This window comes from Lepisosteus oculatus, chromosome 20 (assembly GCF_040954835.1).
Source record: "Lepisosteus oculatus isolate fLepOcu1 chromosome 20, fLepOcu1.hap2, whole genome shotgun sequence".
In the NCBI taxonomy this organism is placed as follows: domain Eukaryota; kingdom Metazoa; phylum Chordata; class Actinopteri; order Semionotiformes; family Lepisosteidae; genus Lepisosteus; species Lepisosteus oculatus.
This window is the reverse complement of record NC_090715.1, coordinates 12,008,300-12,023,748: the sequence shown is the minus strand read 5'-3', so window position 1 is coordinate 12,023,748 and position 15,449 is coordinate 12,008,300. Positions and strand designations below refer to the sequence as shown.

The following is a 15,449-nucleotide window of genomic DNA, read 5'->3' as shown; positions in this document are numbered from 1 at the left end:
GAACAAGATGGGCTGAATAGCATCTGCTCGTTTGTACCCTTTCTTGTGTCCTTCTGCTTGTTTATGTACAGCACATATAGTGGAGGGTGATGAAGCCCTGTCAGCAGAGGTGGCTACAGGGCAGTGCAGGAGGCTGGAGGAATGGCTGGGACTAGGATTGGAGTAGAGAAGTAGGACAGGAAGCAATATGGTCTGGAGCTGAACGGAGAGACCCATGCTGTACAAAATCCGGCAGGAATAACCAGATGCTGGACTGGGGAGACAAACTGGAACAGGAAGAGATTTAAAGTACTGTACATGACAGATGTTAGAGCATATTTTGCACTGTAAAAAATCTTTACTTTTCATCAATCGAAACTAACCCTAACCCTCAGTTTCCAAAATGTTTTTAAACATGATTAAAACAATCGCTGCTGGATTTCATCTCCAGAGTGAAATGTCTTCTACTTTTTCGCTTTCCAACTTACAATCAGCTAAGAATTCAACAAAGTTCAAATGGAAAAAAAAAAACAACCACCTTGTCTTTGTCTCTATCTGTGTGGCAGCTCTTGCTAGATTTTTCATTTCAAGAATTTGCAATCGCTTTTGAAAAATAAGGGAGGGGCTTTCCCTCTGGAGTGGGACACAATCCTGTGGGCTCTGCCTGCCTGTGTCCTGTGGCAAAGAAAGGACAAAGCGCGAGTCGGTTTGAGACCTTGGTGCAGCTGCTGTCCGGTGTGCGGACACTACCGAGAAAAGCCATGCTCCCGTTCTCCTTGCCTGAAAGCTGCAAGCACCGATAAGACAAGGGAAATGGGAAGACTGCCTTTATCACTGCATCAGCTGGGCAGCTCACTTCCAGCCCATCAGTGATTAAACTCATCAGGGAGAACTCTATTGCCCCTTGAATACAATTAAATCCACCACACTACTGTTTCCACTGTTCCGAATCTAATAGATAATGCCTTTGAGTTAAAAGAAAAAGAAAAATACAATGATTGAAGTGCAGTTTGCGGCAATTTGATGACACAGCAGATGAACTGCAACACACAGTACCGCGATGAGTTTCGGAGATTGAACGAAAGCTGCATCCTCAGTGAAACTGGCAGACGGTTTCGTGGGTTTTGGCATGGCTTACTGAGACACAGGGTTCTGTCTAATCTAGGCTTGAAGTGGCAACAGAATTTCTCCTTGTGTGGTGTGATATCCTAGCTGTCTCTCTTCCAGGTAGCAGGCTGGTTATGATGTTATCGTCTAATAATGTACTGTATTACTGTGCACCTTCTCTACACTGAGCGCTTGGTAAGCTTGCCTTGTATTGACAATTAGTCTCCAGATTGTACGTTTTTTTCTTTATTAACCCTAGTTTAATGCACTGTCCTCCTCACATCTTAAACAAACACTCTTAGCGTTGTCTGCTGAGTGCTGGTCGTACCCTCTCACAGAGACACATAAGCCTCCAAAGCTTTTCTGTGCCTTTCTATCTTTCTTTCCTCTCTCCAGACACCTGGACTCAGCACCGCTGTCACCACGTGTAGCAGCTGATTTCCCTAATACATCTGTGAAGATGCCAATTTCGTCTTGATTAGCCAGATGGGTCATTTTGTTTCTTAACTGTTTTCCCCAATTATTATGCTTTATAACTGTAATTATTTCATTATAACTGTATACCCCAATGTCCACAGTAGGAAAATAAAAAAAGCAACAGGCTGAATGGCCTGATCAAGTCTTTAACCCATCTTCAATTTTAATACAACTGGGCTGATTAACCATTCCGTATTAATTAACAGCTTAATGATATATATAACAATAGCCTGAGAAAATAGGACCTTGGTTCAATGTCTCAGAAGGACGGCGCCTTTATACAATATAGTGTCCCCATCACTATACTAGGACATTAGAGCCCATACAGACCGCAGGGTGAGCCCCCCCTGCCGGCCCCACTAACACCTCTTCCAGTAGCAATCTTAGCTTCCCAGGAGTCTCCCATCCAGGGACTGACCAGGCTCACACCTGCTGAGCTTCAGTGGTTGCCAGTTTTGAGCTGCAGGGTGATATGGCTGATTTGTGAGTTGTATTAAATGGAGAGCTGTTATTGTAGTTATATCAGGAAGGTACCTTCTTACAGGGTGACATGGCTGCTGGCATTAGAATAGCCTTTCCCAGATTTTACAGCTGGGTGAAGATGTTCAAGAGGGACAATAACTTCCTGTTTATTGGGGTTGTTAGATCTAGGTACTGGGGGGCCTAGTACACCACTGATAGTTACAGCCTTCGAGCATGATAACCAAAGTCAGAGTAATGTCTCCATTAATTTCTGAATTTAAGCCTTCAACATCAAAACTTAAAAAAGAGCAGTTTTTGCAGCGGTACTGTACATATCTGAACAATTAAAATTGGAAGCGTGAACTGATATGATGCCAATAGTAACAGAAAGTTTGACTTTTGAACATGTGCAGATCCTCTTTTGTCACATTTCAAAAGACTTCAGCTGTTGATCCCCTTCACCAAAGTTTCTAGTGACTGATGCTGCTATGTGGTATCGTTAGAGAATTTGCTGATAACATTTCCAGTGTCTGCAGAAGTAATGAAACATTGCATCTCACATTCTTAAATTTTACTACTGCAGACTTGCAGGGTACCAACACACAGCTAAGTTTGTCGCTGTTCTACCAAGATTTGATTGGGAGGGTCTCTTGCAAATATGAGGCAAACACATATAATGTTGAAGATTTTTTAGATTGCTTTAGATATAGATTTAGATTGCTTTTGCTTTTTAATTCGTGACATCCTCTCATTCATTTTAAATCACTAAAACAAGATAGTATACATGGAAATTCTAGCATAGCAAACTGTACTAACTATGGACTCATTTCTAAAGGAAGCAACAGTGGTTGTTAAGGATGCTTGGGAACCTCGGACTGTTTTGATTTACACTTAAATGAGTATGGGTGTATAGCTTTGGTACTGGTGTCTCAAAGATATTGAAACGTGAGTTAGGACAGACAGTGGTTTCATTTGTCTCTGTTGTATATCACAACAATTTGTTTTATTACTGTACTGATACTGGACAAGGAGTCCAAGGCATGTGTAAAATTTCCAATAGCTTATAAGCACAGAGAAAAATTGTAAGAGAGAGTGACGTACAGTATTTTTTTAGAAGGGTATTGTAAAGCCATTCTGGAGACACAGTCTGCCTTGCACAGAGAGGAACAGAGTAATTTCCATCTGCTAATCCTCTGCAGACGGTCAGGGTGCACAGTGCTCTGATTGCAGTTATTAATATGGAAATACCAAACAAGGCATTTGCATTTAATCAAGTGCTCTCGACAGCTAACATTCTTCTGCTGCAAAAAGCAAAAGTCATGTTGGGCAATTCATCTGTAAAATAATATTCCCCCTTCTTTTTTTTTTGCCTTGAATGTAAATTCTGTAGCATTCATCTCGCACTGCACAGAGAGAGAGAGGAACAGAGGAACATGTCGCACTGGTGCTGCTCAGAGCAGTGCGCTGCACCAAGAGATAAAGTCCAGACATGGCCCCCTAGTTCACAAAGAGCTCATGTATACACTCGCAGGAAAAGGAGATAAATAACAATAAAATTGGACAACCAAGGTCCCCCAGTAGCGCCGGTGCCCTGGTTCAATTCCAGACCTGGGGTGCTCCCTTTGTGGAGTTTGAATGTTCGTAATAGATTTCCTCTGGGTGAAGACATACCGGTAGGTTGATTGTCTTCTGGGAAAATTGGCTCTGGTGTGAGCATGCGTGAGTCCGTGTGCGCCTTATAATGGGCTGGTGTCCTGCCCATGAGGCATCCTGCCCTCCTCCCGTTGCTTACAGAGATGGGGTCTGGCCCCTCCTTGACCCCAGATTCAATGAAGGGATTGGAAAATATATAGATGGATAAATATAAAACAGAAGCACAGTGAAAAGGCTGTTTTCCTCTCTACTGAATTTTTATTGAATATTTCTGGTTTTTCTCTTTTATTGTTTGTGATATCGGCCTCCTGTTCTTTGGCGTGAGCGGGTTCCTCGGATCTCCAGTGTGATGACCTCTGCTCAAAGCCTGTTCTGTTTTGGGTAGAAGAAGATCATGAGAGAGGACAGGAAACTGTCAGAAAACCACATTACAAAGGATAAAGATGTCCAGGTCGCTGCTGTGAAAATAACACTTAGATTATATATACATGGAAGTTCTGTGTAAGGATTATGTGTTAATCTTTCTGTGCAAGCCTTAAGACAAAAAGGTAAAACAGGTTTTAGACATAAATCTTGAATTGTTTGTGTGTTAACTTGAGAGCTGTTGGTCAATTTTTATTATAGCTGCAATTAAGGTGGAATAACTGTGGATTGCAACTTGTGACAACAAATGCCTATCACCCACATTGAAAAGAAGTGTAAGTGTATAATCTATTAGGCAGTTCCTCAGATTGTAAACAAAGATGTTGAAACAAGGGTAAAAAGTGAATTTAACTGGCAGACTTGCAGCCAGTCTTAAATGCAGCGTGCCACATTCCAGAATAGTATTCTCAGCAGCTGTGTGTGCTACTGGCACCTTTTGATTGACCCCAAAATCAGAATTGCAGTGACCTGGAGGTGAGTAGGTCATCTTGTGATCATGCATTCCTGGCACATCACTCCAAACAGACCCTCCGCGTGTCCTGTATTGGAAACAACAGGGCAGGGAAGACAGAGGGGAGGGCTGGGGAGGGTGGGAGCCTCAGAAGAGTCCAATCAATGTGCAAGACACAGTTCCGTCCAGCCAATCGGAGGCGTCTGCACCCCCCACAGCTCCCCTAGGCAGGAGGGGAGGTTTATAAAGCCGAGTGGGTAGAGGGGAGGGGAGCAGCACTGCGGAGCTACGGCTTTGAGAGCTAGGAGACAAAAGGCATCCAGCGAAGCCCGGAGCTGTTCCTCTCATCAGCGAGGACTGGCCTGCTTTTCATCCTCCTGCCGTCAGAGAGCAAAGTGGTGTCAAGATGCCTGAGTGCTGGGATGGGGTGAGTGGCTCAGGGGTCGAGCCAGGCTTGTTCGTCTCGTGTGCATGGCTGTCCATGAGGGAATAAAAAGGATGGGGTCAGGTATGGGCTGGCTACACCTCATCTGTTATCTGCTCCTAGGAAAGCAAGGATGAATGCTGTTGGTAGTGCATCTCTCTCTATTCACCTGCTTCAATGATCTTCCTGTTTTCATGCAATGATCACTTTTATTATTTTATTATGTGAGAGAGCCTGTCCTTGTTCCAGGATGTATATCGGCTCTTCAGTCTGATCAGGTAGCTCCAGTGCAGGACTGCCGAGGCCAGGGCTGGGCAGGTCCCTCTGTGCACGTGCACAACGCTGGCATGGCTAGGATTGCACACAGCAGGGCTCCTCCACTGGAGAGCCGCGACTCCACGCTGGGAGAAAAAAAAATCACGCCGGATATCTGCGTTCTCCGTGTGCGAGTGCAATAGGGCTGGTAGGCAGGGAGCACCATCTTCATCTGCTGGAGGTCAGAGCACACAGCCACCTGGCACAGTGACCTTGAGGAGGAGCAGATCTGCTCAGCTTCAGTTTCATGCCATCATTGTCTTCTTTAGAGATCATTAGGAATGAAATTACAGCATTGCTGCTTTCTGAATCTGCCTTTTGAGGAATAAGTGTCGCAAAAGCATTTGTTAGACGCAGTCTGTGTTTTTTAGTGTGTAAGGGCAACAAGGTCAAGCAAAGGTTTTTATTTTTTTTCTGTTATACATAAGACATGACAGTTTATTATTGCCTTGTTTTAGTCTTCCAATTATACAACCAAATACTAATAATGTGTTGGGTATTATGAGTAGCATAAGTCTTTTTGTCCTTTTTATAAAGGATATTTAAAGATCTTTATTGTGAAAGGCACTCTATTCTACTAGCTTATATTCTGATTTGCAGTAATTTCATTTTAAATATGTGTGGTAATAAAACTTGAGATGTAACCTGACCTAAACTGAAGAATTTAAAGATTGTCAGACAATTTGAAAGATTTAAGGATGTTGTCCTAAAAGATGTACAGGACAAAAAAAAATTTAACCAAGGATATGCGGTTCTGGAGTCTTTTGGTCAGATTAATGACATTAATTACCCAGTGTTGAAAGTGCACTTCAAACTGAAACACAAATGCCATTGTAGTACATTGTAACTTAAATCCTTTTAAAAGCACTGTATTACAGTATATACTGATGCACTCCAGAACAGATTCATCCAAAAGCCTTCTGAAGCATAATACTGCCTCTCTGTGTGTTTAAGACTTATTAGCACTATAACGAACAAAGGAAATATCACACTGTTTCTTCATGCGTGTATTTTTATGCCTGTTTTTGGCATTTCTGGTGAATTTTTATTACTTGCAGGTGTCCCTCAGGATCGGGCAATTTAGCTCACAAATTTATTGGAAAGTCCTACAGTATATTTTCGTAGACAGCAATTCATGGTTCAAAATATCTTAATAAAAATGAACGCCATTTCTAAAAGCTGCAGTTGGCTTTGTATGATTTGTGGCGCAAACCCCTCCCCCTTTCTTTTCCAATAATTGCTCCTTGTCTGTCTTCCTGTTAGCAGTGTCCTTAATGGGATACATTTCATAGGAGTTGTAGTGTGAAAAAATCAATACTTTTGGAGTACCAAGAGCTGACAGTTCTCCAGCTATGCAAGAGCTGACAAAGAGGCACCGTTTTGATTCCCAGTGTTAAAACAGTACAAAGAGGGCTTTGACCTTTTTTGATGTACCAGATTCAACACTAAAAGAATTCACCAGAAGAGAAGGTTTGCTCCCGAAGAATGACCGCAGCATGGTCACCACAACAGTAACTCCATAAACGTTTAGCTAATAAAAAATGTCCACCTATATCACAATAAAATTCCCCTTCTTTGCATGAGATGAATATGAGTTGGTTATGGTTGTATTCAGCACTGTCCGGTTTTTTAAGTTCTGCTGAATGAGTGAAAACAGTGAAGCAGGTTATTACACTACTGAAATGAGCAGAAATCTGCAATCTTGGACAGCTCTGTAAATGGGACGTCCTTCCCTGACAGGGTGCATTTCTGTTGCCACTGTCGGTGCATGTGATGCATCAGCCATAGATTTTCATCACATTTAATTTCCATCACTTCTGACCAAGGACTGCTAAGCTTTTGTGGTTGGCTAAACCATCTCTATAAGAAGCACGATCCTATTAAAGAGTGCATATTTCACTTTTTATCTATGGGCAAAGGGAAAGGTTCCTTCTGCATTACAAACTATCTTAGAAGGAAAATCCAGAATGGAATGAATGAATGCCATAGCTTCTTTTTATCTTGCAGACTTTCTTGGGGATAGTATTATCTTAAACTCAATATCTCTCTAAAATACAGACAACGTTGAAATAATGACCAAGAAAACCCTTGGTGAAGACTGTTCTGAATTCAGTGTGAATCAACCACATGAATAAAGTCCTACTTGTGTCAAACAGTACAAGGACCTGCATGCATGCTGAGTACTGTACTGTGTGTGTCAGTGCTTCTCACTCTTGGCCCTGGAGAGCCACAGGGCCTTCTGTTTAGATTGTATCATAGTGGATCAACTATTGGAAATTTCCAGTATTCCAGTGGGCAGTTGATTAAACACTGGAAGTTTATTTTCACTTAGTTTTCCCTTGAAGTGTTTCTTGAGTTGAAGGGTGTTGAGCTCAGCAGCTGAACAGAGGCCAGAAGCCTAATGAAGGATTCTGAAAAACATGTTTCTAGTCAGTGTTTTACATGTTCTGTACTTGAGATCCTAAGCCCCTGGGTACATTTATATCCCGTTAAAATCTTCAGAGCAGTGCCTCTTAATGAGCTGCTATTAGTTTTAATGAATACTAACAGCGGTTCAGTCTGTATCACTCCTTCATGATGTCTGTTTTGCTTGTTTCAGGAACATGACATTGAGACCCCCTATGGGATGCTCCACGTGGTGATCAGAGGGGCACCGAAGGGCAACCGTCCTACTATTCTCACCTACCATGATGTTGGCCTCAACCGTAAGTCATTCATATTTCTGCATTGAAAAATGGGGGAATTTCGCAACGCCGTGCATGTGTCATAATACTCAAGTGTATATTTCACCGCAGTGAGTGCAGCTGTACCTGGCATTTAAACTTGCCATCCATACCACTTCTGAGAGCCCAGCCTACCAGGGTTACCAGTCCTACTTTACCTTGCAAATGTGGGTTTGAACACTCTTTGGCGCGATCTTGAAAACTTACTTACACAGCAAAGCGCCTTGATAAGTCAGACTGGCCTTCGGAGTCTAATCTTTCTTTAAAGAAATGACTCATGTAAACCTAAAGTACTGTAGCAACCACTTTCTATATAATACTTCTATACTGTACTATATTTGCCTTATGACAAAAATTAAATGCCCCATTTTTCCTTTCTTTGATAATGCATCTGAAGTGGAATGTTTTGAGAGACCCTCACAGTTAATGGGGCAAAAATTGGGAACTTAATAGTAATGCAATTATTCAATCTGATTCTGGAACATGAGCATAACTGGAGCTACAGTACAATGTCCACATAGAACTTCTGTCATGATCTCATCTTTTCACTTTTTCAGTGTCAGTGCAATTTTCATTGAATGCATTATGGTGCAGTTACTGTATGCTAGCAACTAGAAAAGTGTGATACTAGATGGTGCTGATGAATAATGATGAGAGAAGTCACACTGAATTTAATTTAGCCTTTAGTGTCAATCAAGTTGGGTGCAGCACTGGCACTTTGTGCAGAAATAACGTACAATGGAATACTGGACAAAAAGGGTATAAGTGTAGCTAGATATTAGCACAAAGGAATCCAGGAAAATGTCCAAGAAATATTTGCAACCAGAGCAAGGCATAGCTACTTTCTGAATTAAACTGGGAAATTCAGAAACCTGAAAGTGTGATGTAGAACCTATCAGGGCAAACTATACAGTAGCTCAGATGGCAGCTGCTACACACTCCTGGGCAGCAATGTGCACAGACAGTTCATGGGGCTGCAACACTGCCGTAGCCCAGCTGAATATAATCTTTGCAGCAAACATTATGAGAACAGGAGAGGAGCCTTTAGGTCACAACAACGACACCGTTAAAATAGTTCTTCATATATAGAAGCAAACCCATTTCTGCAAACTAAAACAAAACTAAATCTTTGATTTACAATTGCAAACTGCATAAACCTCAAGATGCACATGCTAGAGTTTACCATTGGCTGAGCTCCTGTCTATCACTGGGTGCCCTAGTGGAGCTTTCATTATGTTAATTACTTCTCATTCAGCCAAGAGCATTTTTACTGGTGACCGGAAATACTCTAGTTTATAGTTAACCCTTGTGCTGCTTTGGTGCATGTCCAGGACAGCTGTCCTTAAACCAAGTGTTGACCGGGATGTTTTGAAACAGGGTGGGATTTTAAAATTTCCCTTATACAGAAAAACCTTTATTATTATTTGTTTGTTTGCAGAGATGAAAATCAGTCCTTAACGTCTGTGCACAGTCAATGTGTAACACTGATCAGCTGTTCAATACTCTTGCCAACTGTCAGATTATGTGAACAGCTGAACAGTGTGAGTGATTTGTTCAAAAGCTGATTGGAATTATGCATTTAAATTACATTTCTGTTGATGGACGGGTGAGACTCTTCGATTTTTTTTTAGTATTCACTCATAACTCATAAAAATATTCTAAAATATCTGAAGATCACATTTAAAATAAAACAATATGAAATGGAATCACTAAATGGGCAGTGTCTCTATCGAACATCTGCCATCATCATATCATTATTGTGTTGAAAAATTGGAATAAGGCACAGCCAATGGGGACTATATGAATACACGAACAACATAAGCACACTGTCCTCAGTATTTGCTCTTTCAGCTCTCTTTATTGCTCAGTGAATAGCTTTTTAGCTAACATTTTATGGACATATTTCTCTCCACTTTGACTGTCGGGGTACTATGTGTTTGAGTCTGTATGTGTTTTTGAGGAAGGGTCACACTGTTTCTTTATCAGAAGCTCTGCGTGCTGAACCGGACTGCAAGGAGATCCTTCCTTGTTTAATATGCCAATGTGATAATGAAATGGAACAGGCCTCAGAAACACACCTCTTGTACATGACAGAGTTTGATGAAAACATTTCACTTCTTCACAATCTTCTGAGTTTAATTTTCATTTTTGCCCAAAGCTAGATCCGAGATGTGTCTACAGCAGTAGCTCTTCTCTATTTTTTTTCTATGTTGGTTTGTGAAACCAGACTTGTTCTGTTCCAGACTAAAAGATTCAGTTCCCTTAGCTTGTCTGAGTGTGGCAGTCCTTTCAGGCAGCTCTGCTTTGTACTGCCACAAGAGCAGTGATGTCTCTCATATAGCCTGGTGACCACAGACGAATACAGTATTCCAAGCAAGCTCTATCTAAAGCTTTTAACAATTTTTACAATATATCCACGGTACCTTATTATGGGTTCTGTGATTCCCTAGCTGACAAAAATGATGAGCCTTTATGAACTCCCTGACCCTTGTTTTCATGTGCTGCTTCCTCCAGTACAATGTCATCAATCTGGCGCTTGAAAATCAGGTTCCTGCAACCACCATGTAATGAAGCCTGTTTTCAGTTTTTGTGTTATCTGAGAGCAATCTACTTCTCCAAAAAGTGATACTGTAAATCTCTCTGAATGTCCTTCATTTTTCTGGTATAAAGTGTTGTGTTTCAAGTGGATCCCAGTGTGTACTGTAGAAGAGGAAGATACAGAGTGCGCAGATCTGATTTAGTGTCTAATTTTATCACAGTTGAGCCTGCAGCATCACACACTGTGCAATGGCATTGCAAGGGGTATCCGTTCACAAAAGGGCCATTTAAGCAGGAGTTTTTTATTTTGTAATATGAATTCTTAAACACCGTAAAGAGGTTTTTGAGTTCCTCTTATGTTCTTTCTCAATTGCATTATCACCAACAAAATGGCTTCAGCATATGATAGGAAAAATTAAAAATGTGGCAATGCTACCACTTGGTCCCTGCGATATGTGATATGCAAAAACAAGAGTATAGCTGCTTGCTCTTGCTTATTTTCAGGACGAGATATTAAGTGACTTTTCATCTCTTCATCTACTGTATGATGACTGATGTGATGCACAAAGGATCTACTTTACGATAAGTAGGACACGCGTGTGGTAGTGAGTCAGCCTTATAGAGCTAACTACTGGAGGGAGGATGCTCTATAAATATAACACACGAGCATGTCAGAAGAATTTTACAATTATTTTAACTAAATCTTATCTGGGTTTAGGGTGGCACAGTGACGCAGTGGTTGGTATGGCTGTCTCGCAGCTCTGGGGCCCTGGGTTCGGTCCTGGACTTGGAGTGCTGTCCGTGTGGAGTTTGCATGTTCTCGCTAGGTTTGTAATAGGTTTCCTCTGGGTGCTCCAGTTTCCAAAGACATACTGGTAGGTCAACTGGCTTCTGGGAAGATTGCCCCTGGTGTGAGGGCGTGTGCCCAGTGATGGACTGGTGTCCCATCTTGTATCCTGCCGTCCTCCTGTTGCTTTCTGAGGTTTCCTCCGGGTGATTCAGACTCCAAAGACATACTGGTGGTGAGCTGTCCTCCGTTTCGAGTGTGTGAGAGTCTGTGCCTGCTGCTGTAGCGATGCCCTGCGATGGACTGGCATCTTGTCCGTGGGGTGCCCTGCCTTGCGCCTGTTGCTCTGGCTCCGCTGCGACCCTGAATTGGGGGTATAGTGGTGACAAAATGGATGGATTGAACTGTTTTACATCATTGTGCATTTCACTCTGAGGAACACAGACTATTTTGTGGAAGGTTTACAACCTGGTATGTACTAGTATAATGGGCATAAAGGAAGCCACCTTTTATCAGTGGAAACTGATGGCTATTTATCATCATAATTTATTATTTAAAAGTATGTAACATTTGCTCAAAGATTTGCTCAGTTTTTAGTTTGCCGTGAAACCCCACTTTGACAGACTGTAATTGCATACTTTAAACGTAGGTACTGTAGGCATTCCAGACGTTTTTCTTGTTTTCTCATATTTATTTGAATTGTGTCTAAAGTGGGGTTCGTACTGTATGTGGAGCAACTCAAAACCCACTCACACAAAAACTATTCTTTTAAATGCGCCGGCAGAATGTCTTGCTTTTCGCTTTTTTCAGTCCGAATGAAGTGATTGCTGTTCACGAAATGAGAAACATGGAGGAGAAGCAGTTCTTCACCCCCTGATTTCCAGACACGTTTATAGGATTGACTAGTCCCACAGAAAATGCTGAGCTGTAGGAGGGTTCATCGGTCCAGTTTATTCGCCCGTTCCCAATCATGCGCTTACGTGTGATAAAAAAAAAATGTAGGTCAAAAAAACATTCCTGTCATGCAGGGAGGGAGGAGTCGCTCAGCGCACCACCAGGTCTGTCGCAGTTCGGCGTTGCTGCGGCAGCTTCTATTAACATTCAGAGAGCGGCACCGCTAGAGCAGTTGGCTTAGCGGAGGCGGAGGGCCGCAGGGCAGGAAGAGCAGCCCGGTGGCCTATTTGCAGAGATTACAGAAAGAGGAGAAAGTCAGGGACATTTGGGAGGGGGGGTCGTGATGAGTGGGATGAGCAGCAATTTGTTTTCCTAAGGGAGGAGGGGGGATGCTTTGCTTTAATATGTTGAAAATAAGCGAAGCTATTTCTAAATATACTGTAGGCTTTCTGCTTAATTTACGTATCCGGTGCTCGAAGTAGGACAGAAAATTGTGCTGGGAGCAGAGCATGAGCTTACGCTGCTGTTAGTGGGGAAGATAGAGGAGGTCACGGTTTTACCTCCCTGAAGAATATCTGGAGCACGAAGCGAAGCAACTTTCGCGACTCAGCTTTTTTCCTCCACTCGCGGCGGGTGTCTTGCCCTGGTTTTTGAAGCCCAGTGACGTGCAGCACATCTGGCACATGTGGGCAGAGGGGGCCGGGCGCTTGTAGTCGATGAAAATGCAAATGTGACAAGGCAGTGGCTGGGGCGCAATTAATATTACATTACCGAGAAGGAAAGAAAGATTAGCTACAGTATATTTTACGGCTATTTGTTTGGCATGATTTCAGCTGAAAGAAGGATAATAAAAAAACAAATCTTAGAAACAGAGTCAGTTGCTGTGTCCAATGTATTTGCTCACTTGTGTAGAAATATATTATACATTTTATTATTGTGGTTCACAATTGAATACATATTCCTACCTTGCACAACATCCACTAGGCACCTTAAATATTTAATGTTAATTCAGGTAGATTTGGTTTTTTTATATTAAAATGGATGGTTTGGACTCTCCAGCTATGACAGGGATTGTGTGAGCACTGGCATGAGAGGGGTTACAATGGGCAGAATATCCTCAGATTGAGGGTGGAATTGTTTCTCTTATCCTTGAAGACAATCTCATATACAGTACCTGTAGCGTTCTTGACTTTCATCTTCACGAAATCATGTTTCCTTTCCAGAATTAATATTTCCTCAATAAATATCTCCTTCGACACTGCCACCAATATGCGTGTTTGCTCTAAAGCCTCTCACCATCTGTTCAGGGTCAATCACTCGTACTCGTGTTCATGTGATGTCTCATCAGAGCCTGCATGTTCTAGGGTCTATGATTGAGAAGCCTGGGTGCAGAGAGCAGATTATAGGCTGTCGGATCAGACCATTCTGTCTTTGGTAAAGCGTGTGTACAATTAGCAGAATGCTACAAAGTTCTACATACATTTATTTTTATTAAACCCTTTCCCTTAGCTGAGAAAACCCTTGCTGGGTCTGTTAGGCAGAGGAGAGGAGTGATACAGTATGTCCGGGGTGTTGGGTTCCACGTACACAAATAGAAATAATACAACTTGTATGCCTGAAGGCCAATAATTTAGTTTGCACTTTCAGTGGACCATGTCATTATTTTAAATTGTACACTATTGCTAAGTCATCCATGTTATCCTTCATAAACTACTCAGACTAATTATTTCACCACTGGACATGTTTGTCAGAGTTGGAAAGGGTCTGTGTCATCAAAGCGTTCAAGTAGGATAGAGGTTCAAACTGGAAGCACCACAACAAAGTGCTCCTGCTCATCAAGCCCCTTGCCTTCAGAATCGTGTTGAATTGGCTTATCGGAATCAATAATTAGTTCAGAGAGGAAATCCAGAGTGAAGGCAGAACACATGCCAAAAGAATGAATTGATCAAGCAAATATTTCATATATAATGCAGCTTTCATGGAGAAAACCTGTCTCTGTCATTCTGAAAACCTAGCAGAACAGTTCAAAAATAACTGCTTCCAGAAAGTTCATTGATATATAGTGTTATTATAAAATAACCAGAAGAAAATACTGAAATATTTATGACAACCTAAAGAAATAGTAATAATGCATTCATTCAGATAAAATTCTGGGAGGACAAACTCCCAGTTTTACCAATCACTTGCTTCCTCCTGCATATACTGTAAATAGGAGACCTCAGACGTTCCCCCAGTTCTCTGCAAAGGAACACCTTGCCCACTGTGTCCACATGGCCAGACTCTCACCCTTATAACCCAGCGGCTTAAAGTCAAACTCTGAGCTTCCCTATTCCACAACTATGGATTTGTCTAAATCCCCTGAGTTTAAAGCCCATTTATTTATAGACTGTGATATATATGGACTGAAAAAGAAGTGCTGAAAATAGGTTAATCCATTTTACAATATATTTATATCCTATTTCTTTACATTTTCAAGTGCATTCCAATATTTTTAGGACACTATATTAATGCAGTATGCCTTTAAAATTGGTTTTGAAAAGTATAATTAATAGAATGTGAAATACTCTGATTTGTTTTAGAAGATATGCTCTTCAGAATTGGGATTTCATGGTTATGAGTTGGGCTGTGACTGAAGTGATGATCGCAATGGGACATGGAAGTTGAATATTAAAATAATAGAAAATATTTATTCTTAACTTCACATCTGTTCTGGTTTAAAACATTGAGTGTTATATTCTGTCGCCACTCCACATCTCTGTTATTCACTGTGCTGGCATTTAAGATTGCATTTTTCCTCCAACAAGGGCGATGACCTTTTCTAAAAGCCTCCAATTGAATTGTTGGCTGATTGTGCACCCCAGGTCCGCTGTTCTTCTGAAATTCATGAACATAACCCAAGCCGATAAAGCACAAGGAATGGGGAATGGGAGCTCAGGACTGCAACATCTTCAGTAACCTGATCTTTCGCTTGTCAGTAACAGATGATGAAGAACTGTCTGTATTGATTGGTCTGTAAATCAAGGCCAGAGCCCTTGCAGCATGAAGTTAATGAATCCGGTCCAGTCTGAGCTCCCAGCTGTGACAAGGCTTTTTGAAGGTCATCGTGTCACAATGCACTTAACCTGCCTTTTTCTCCAAACACAAGTGGAAAAAGGCAAGCTAATCACAAAAAGCTGAAATGCCATAATGCACGTCCCATTTTCTTTCCTTTGAGCT

General features: G+C 41.7%; 1 protein-coding gene across 6 annotated transcripts in view; it reads left to right on the top strand.

Moving 5' to 3' along the window:
* Positions 1 to 15,449, top strand: part of ndrg4 (NDRG family member 4) — a 68,654-nt gene that overhangs the window by 30,536 nt on the left and 22,669 nt on the right. For 4 of the 6 annotated variants that reach the window (XM_015368053.2, XM_006641181.3, XM_015368054.2 and 1 more), the window contains one exon: positions 7,891 to 7,996. In XM_015368053.2, coding sequence (XP_015223539.1) covers positions 7,891 to 7,996 — 106 coding nt within the window. Of the gene's footprint in view, positions 1 to 4,809; positions 4,980 to 7,890; positions 7,997 to 15,449 lie in introns of those variants that run through there. The other 2 variants (XM_069181403.1, XM_069181405.1) reach the window with 2 other exon arrangements.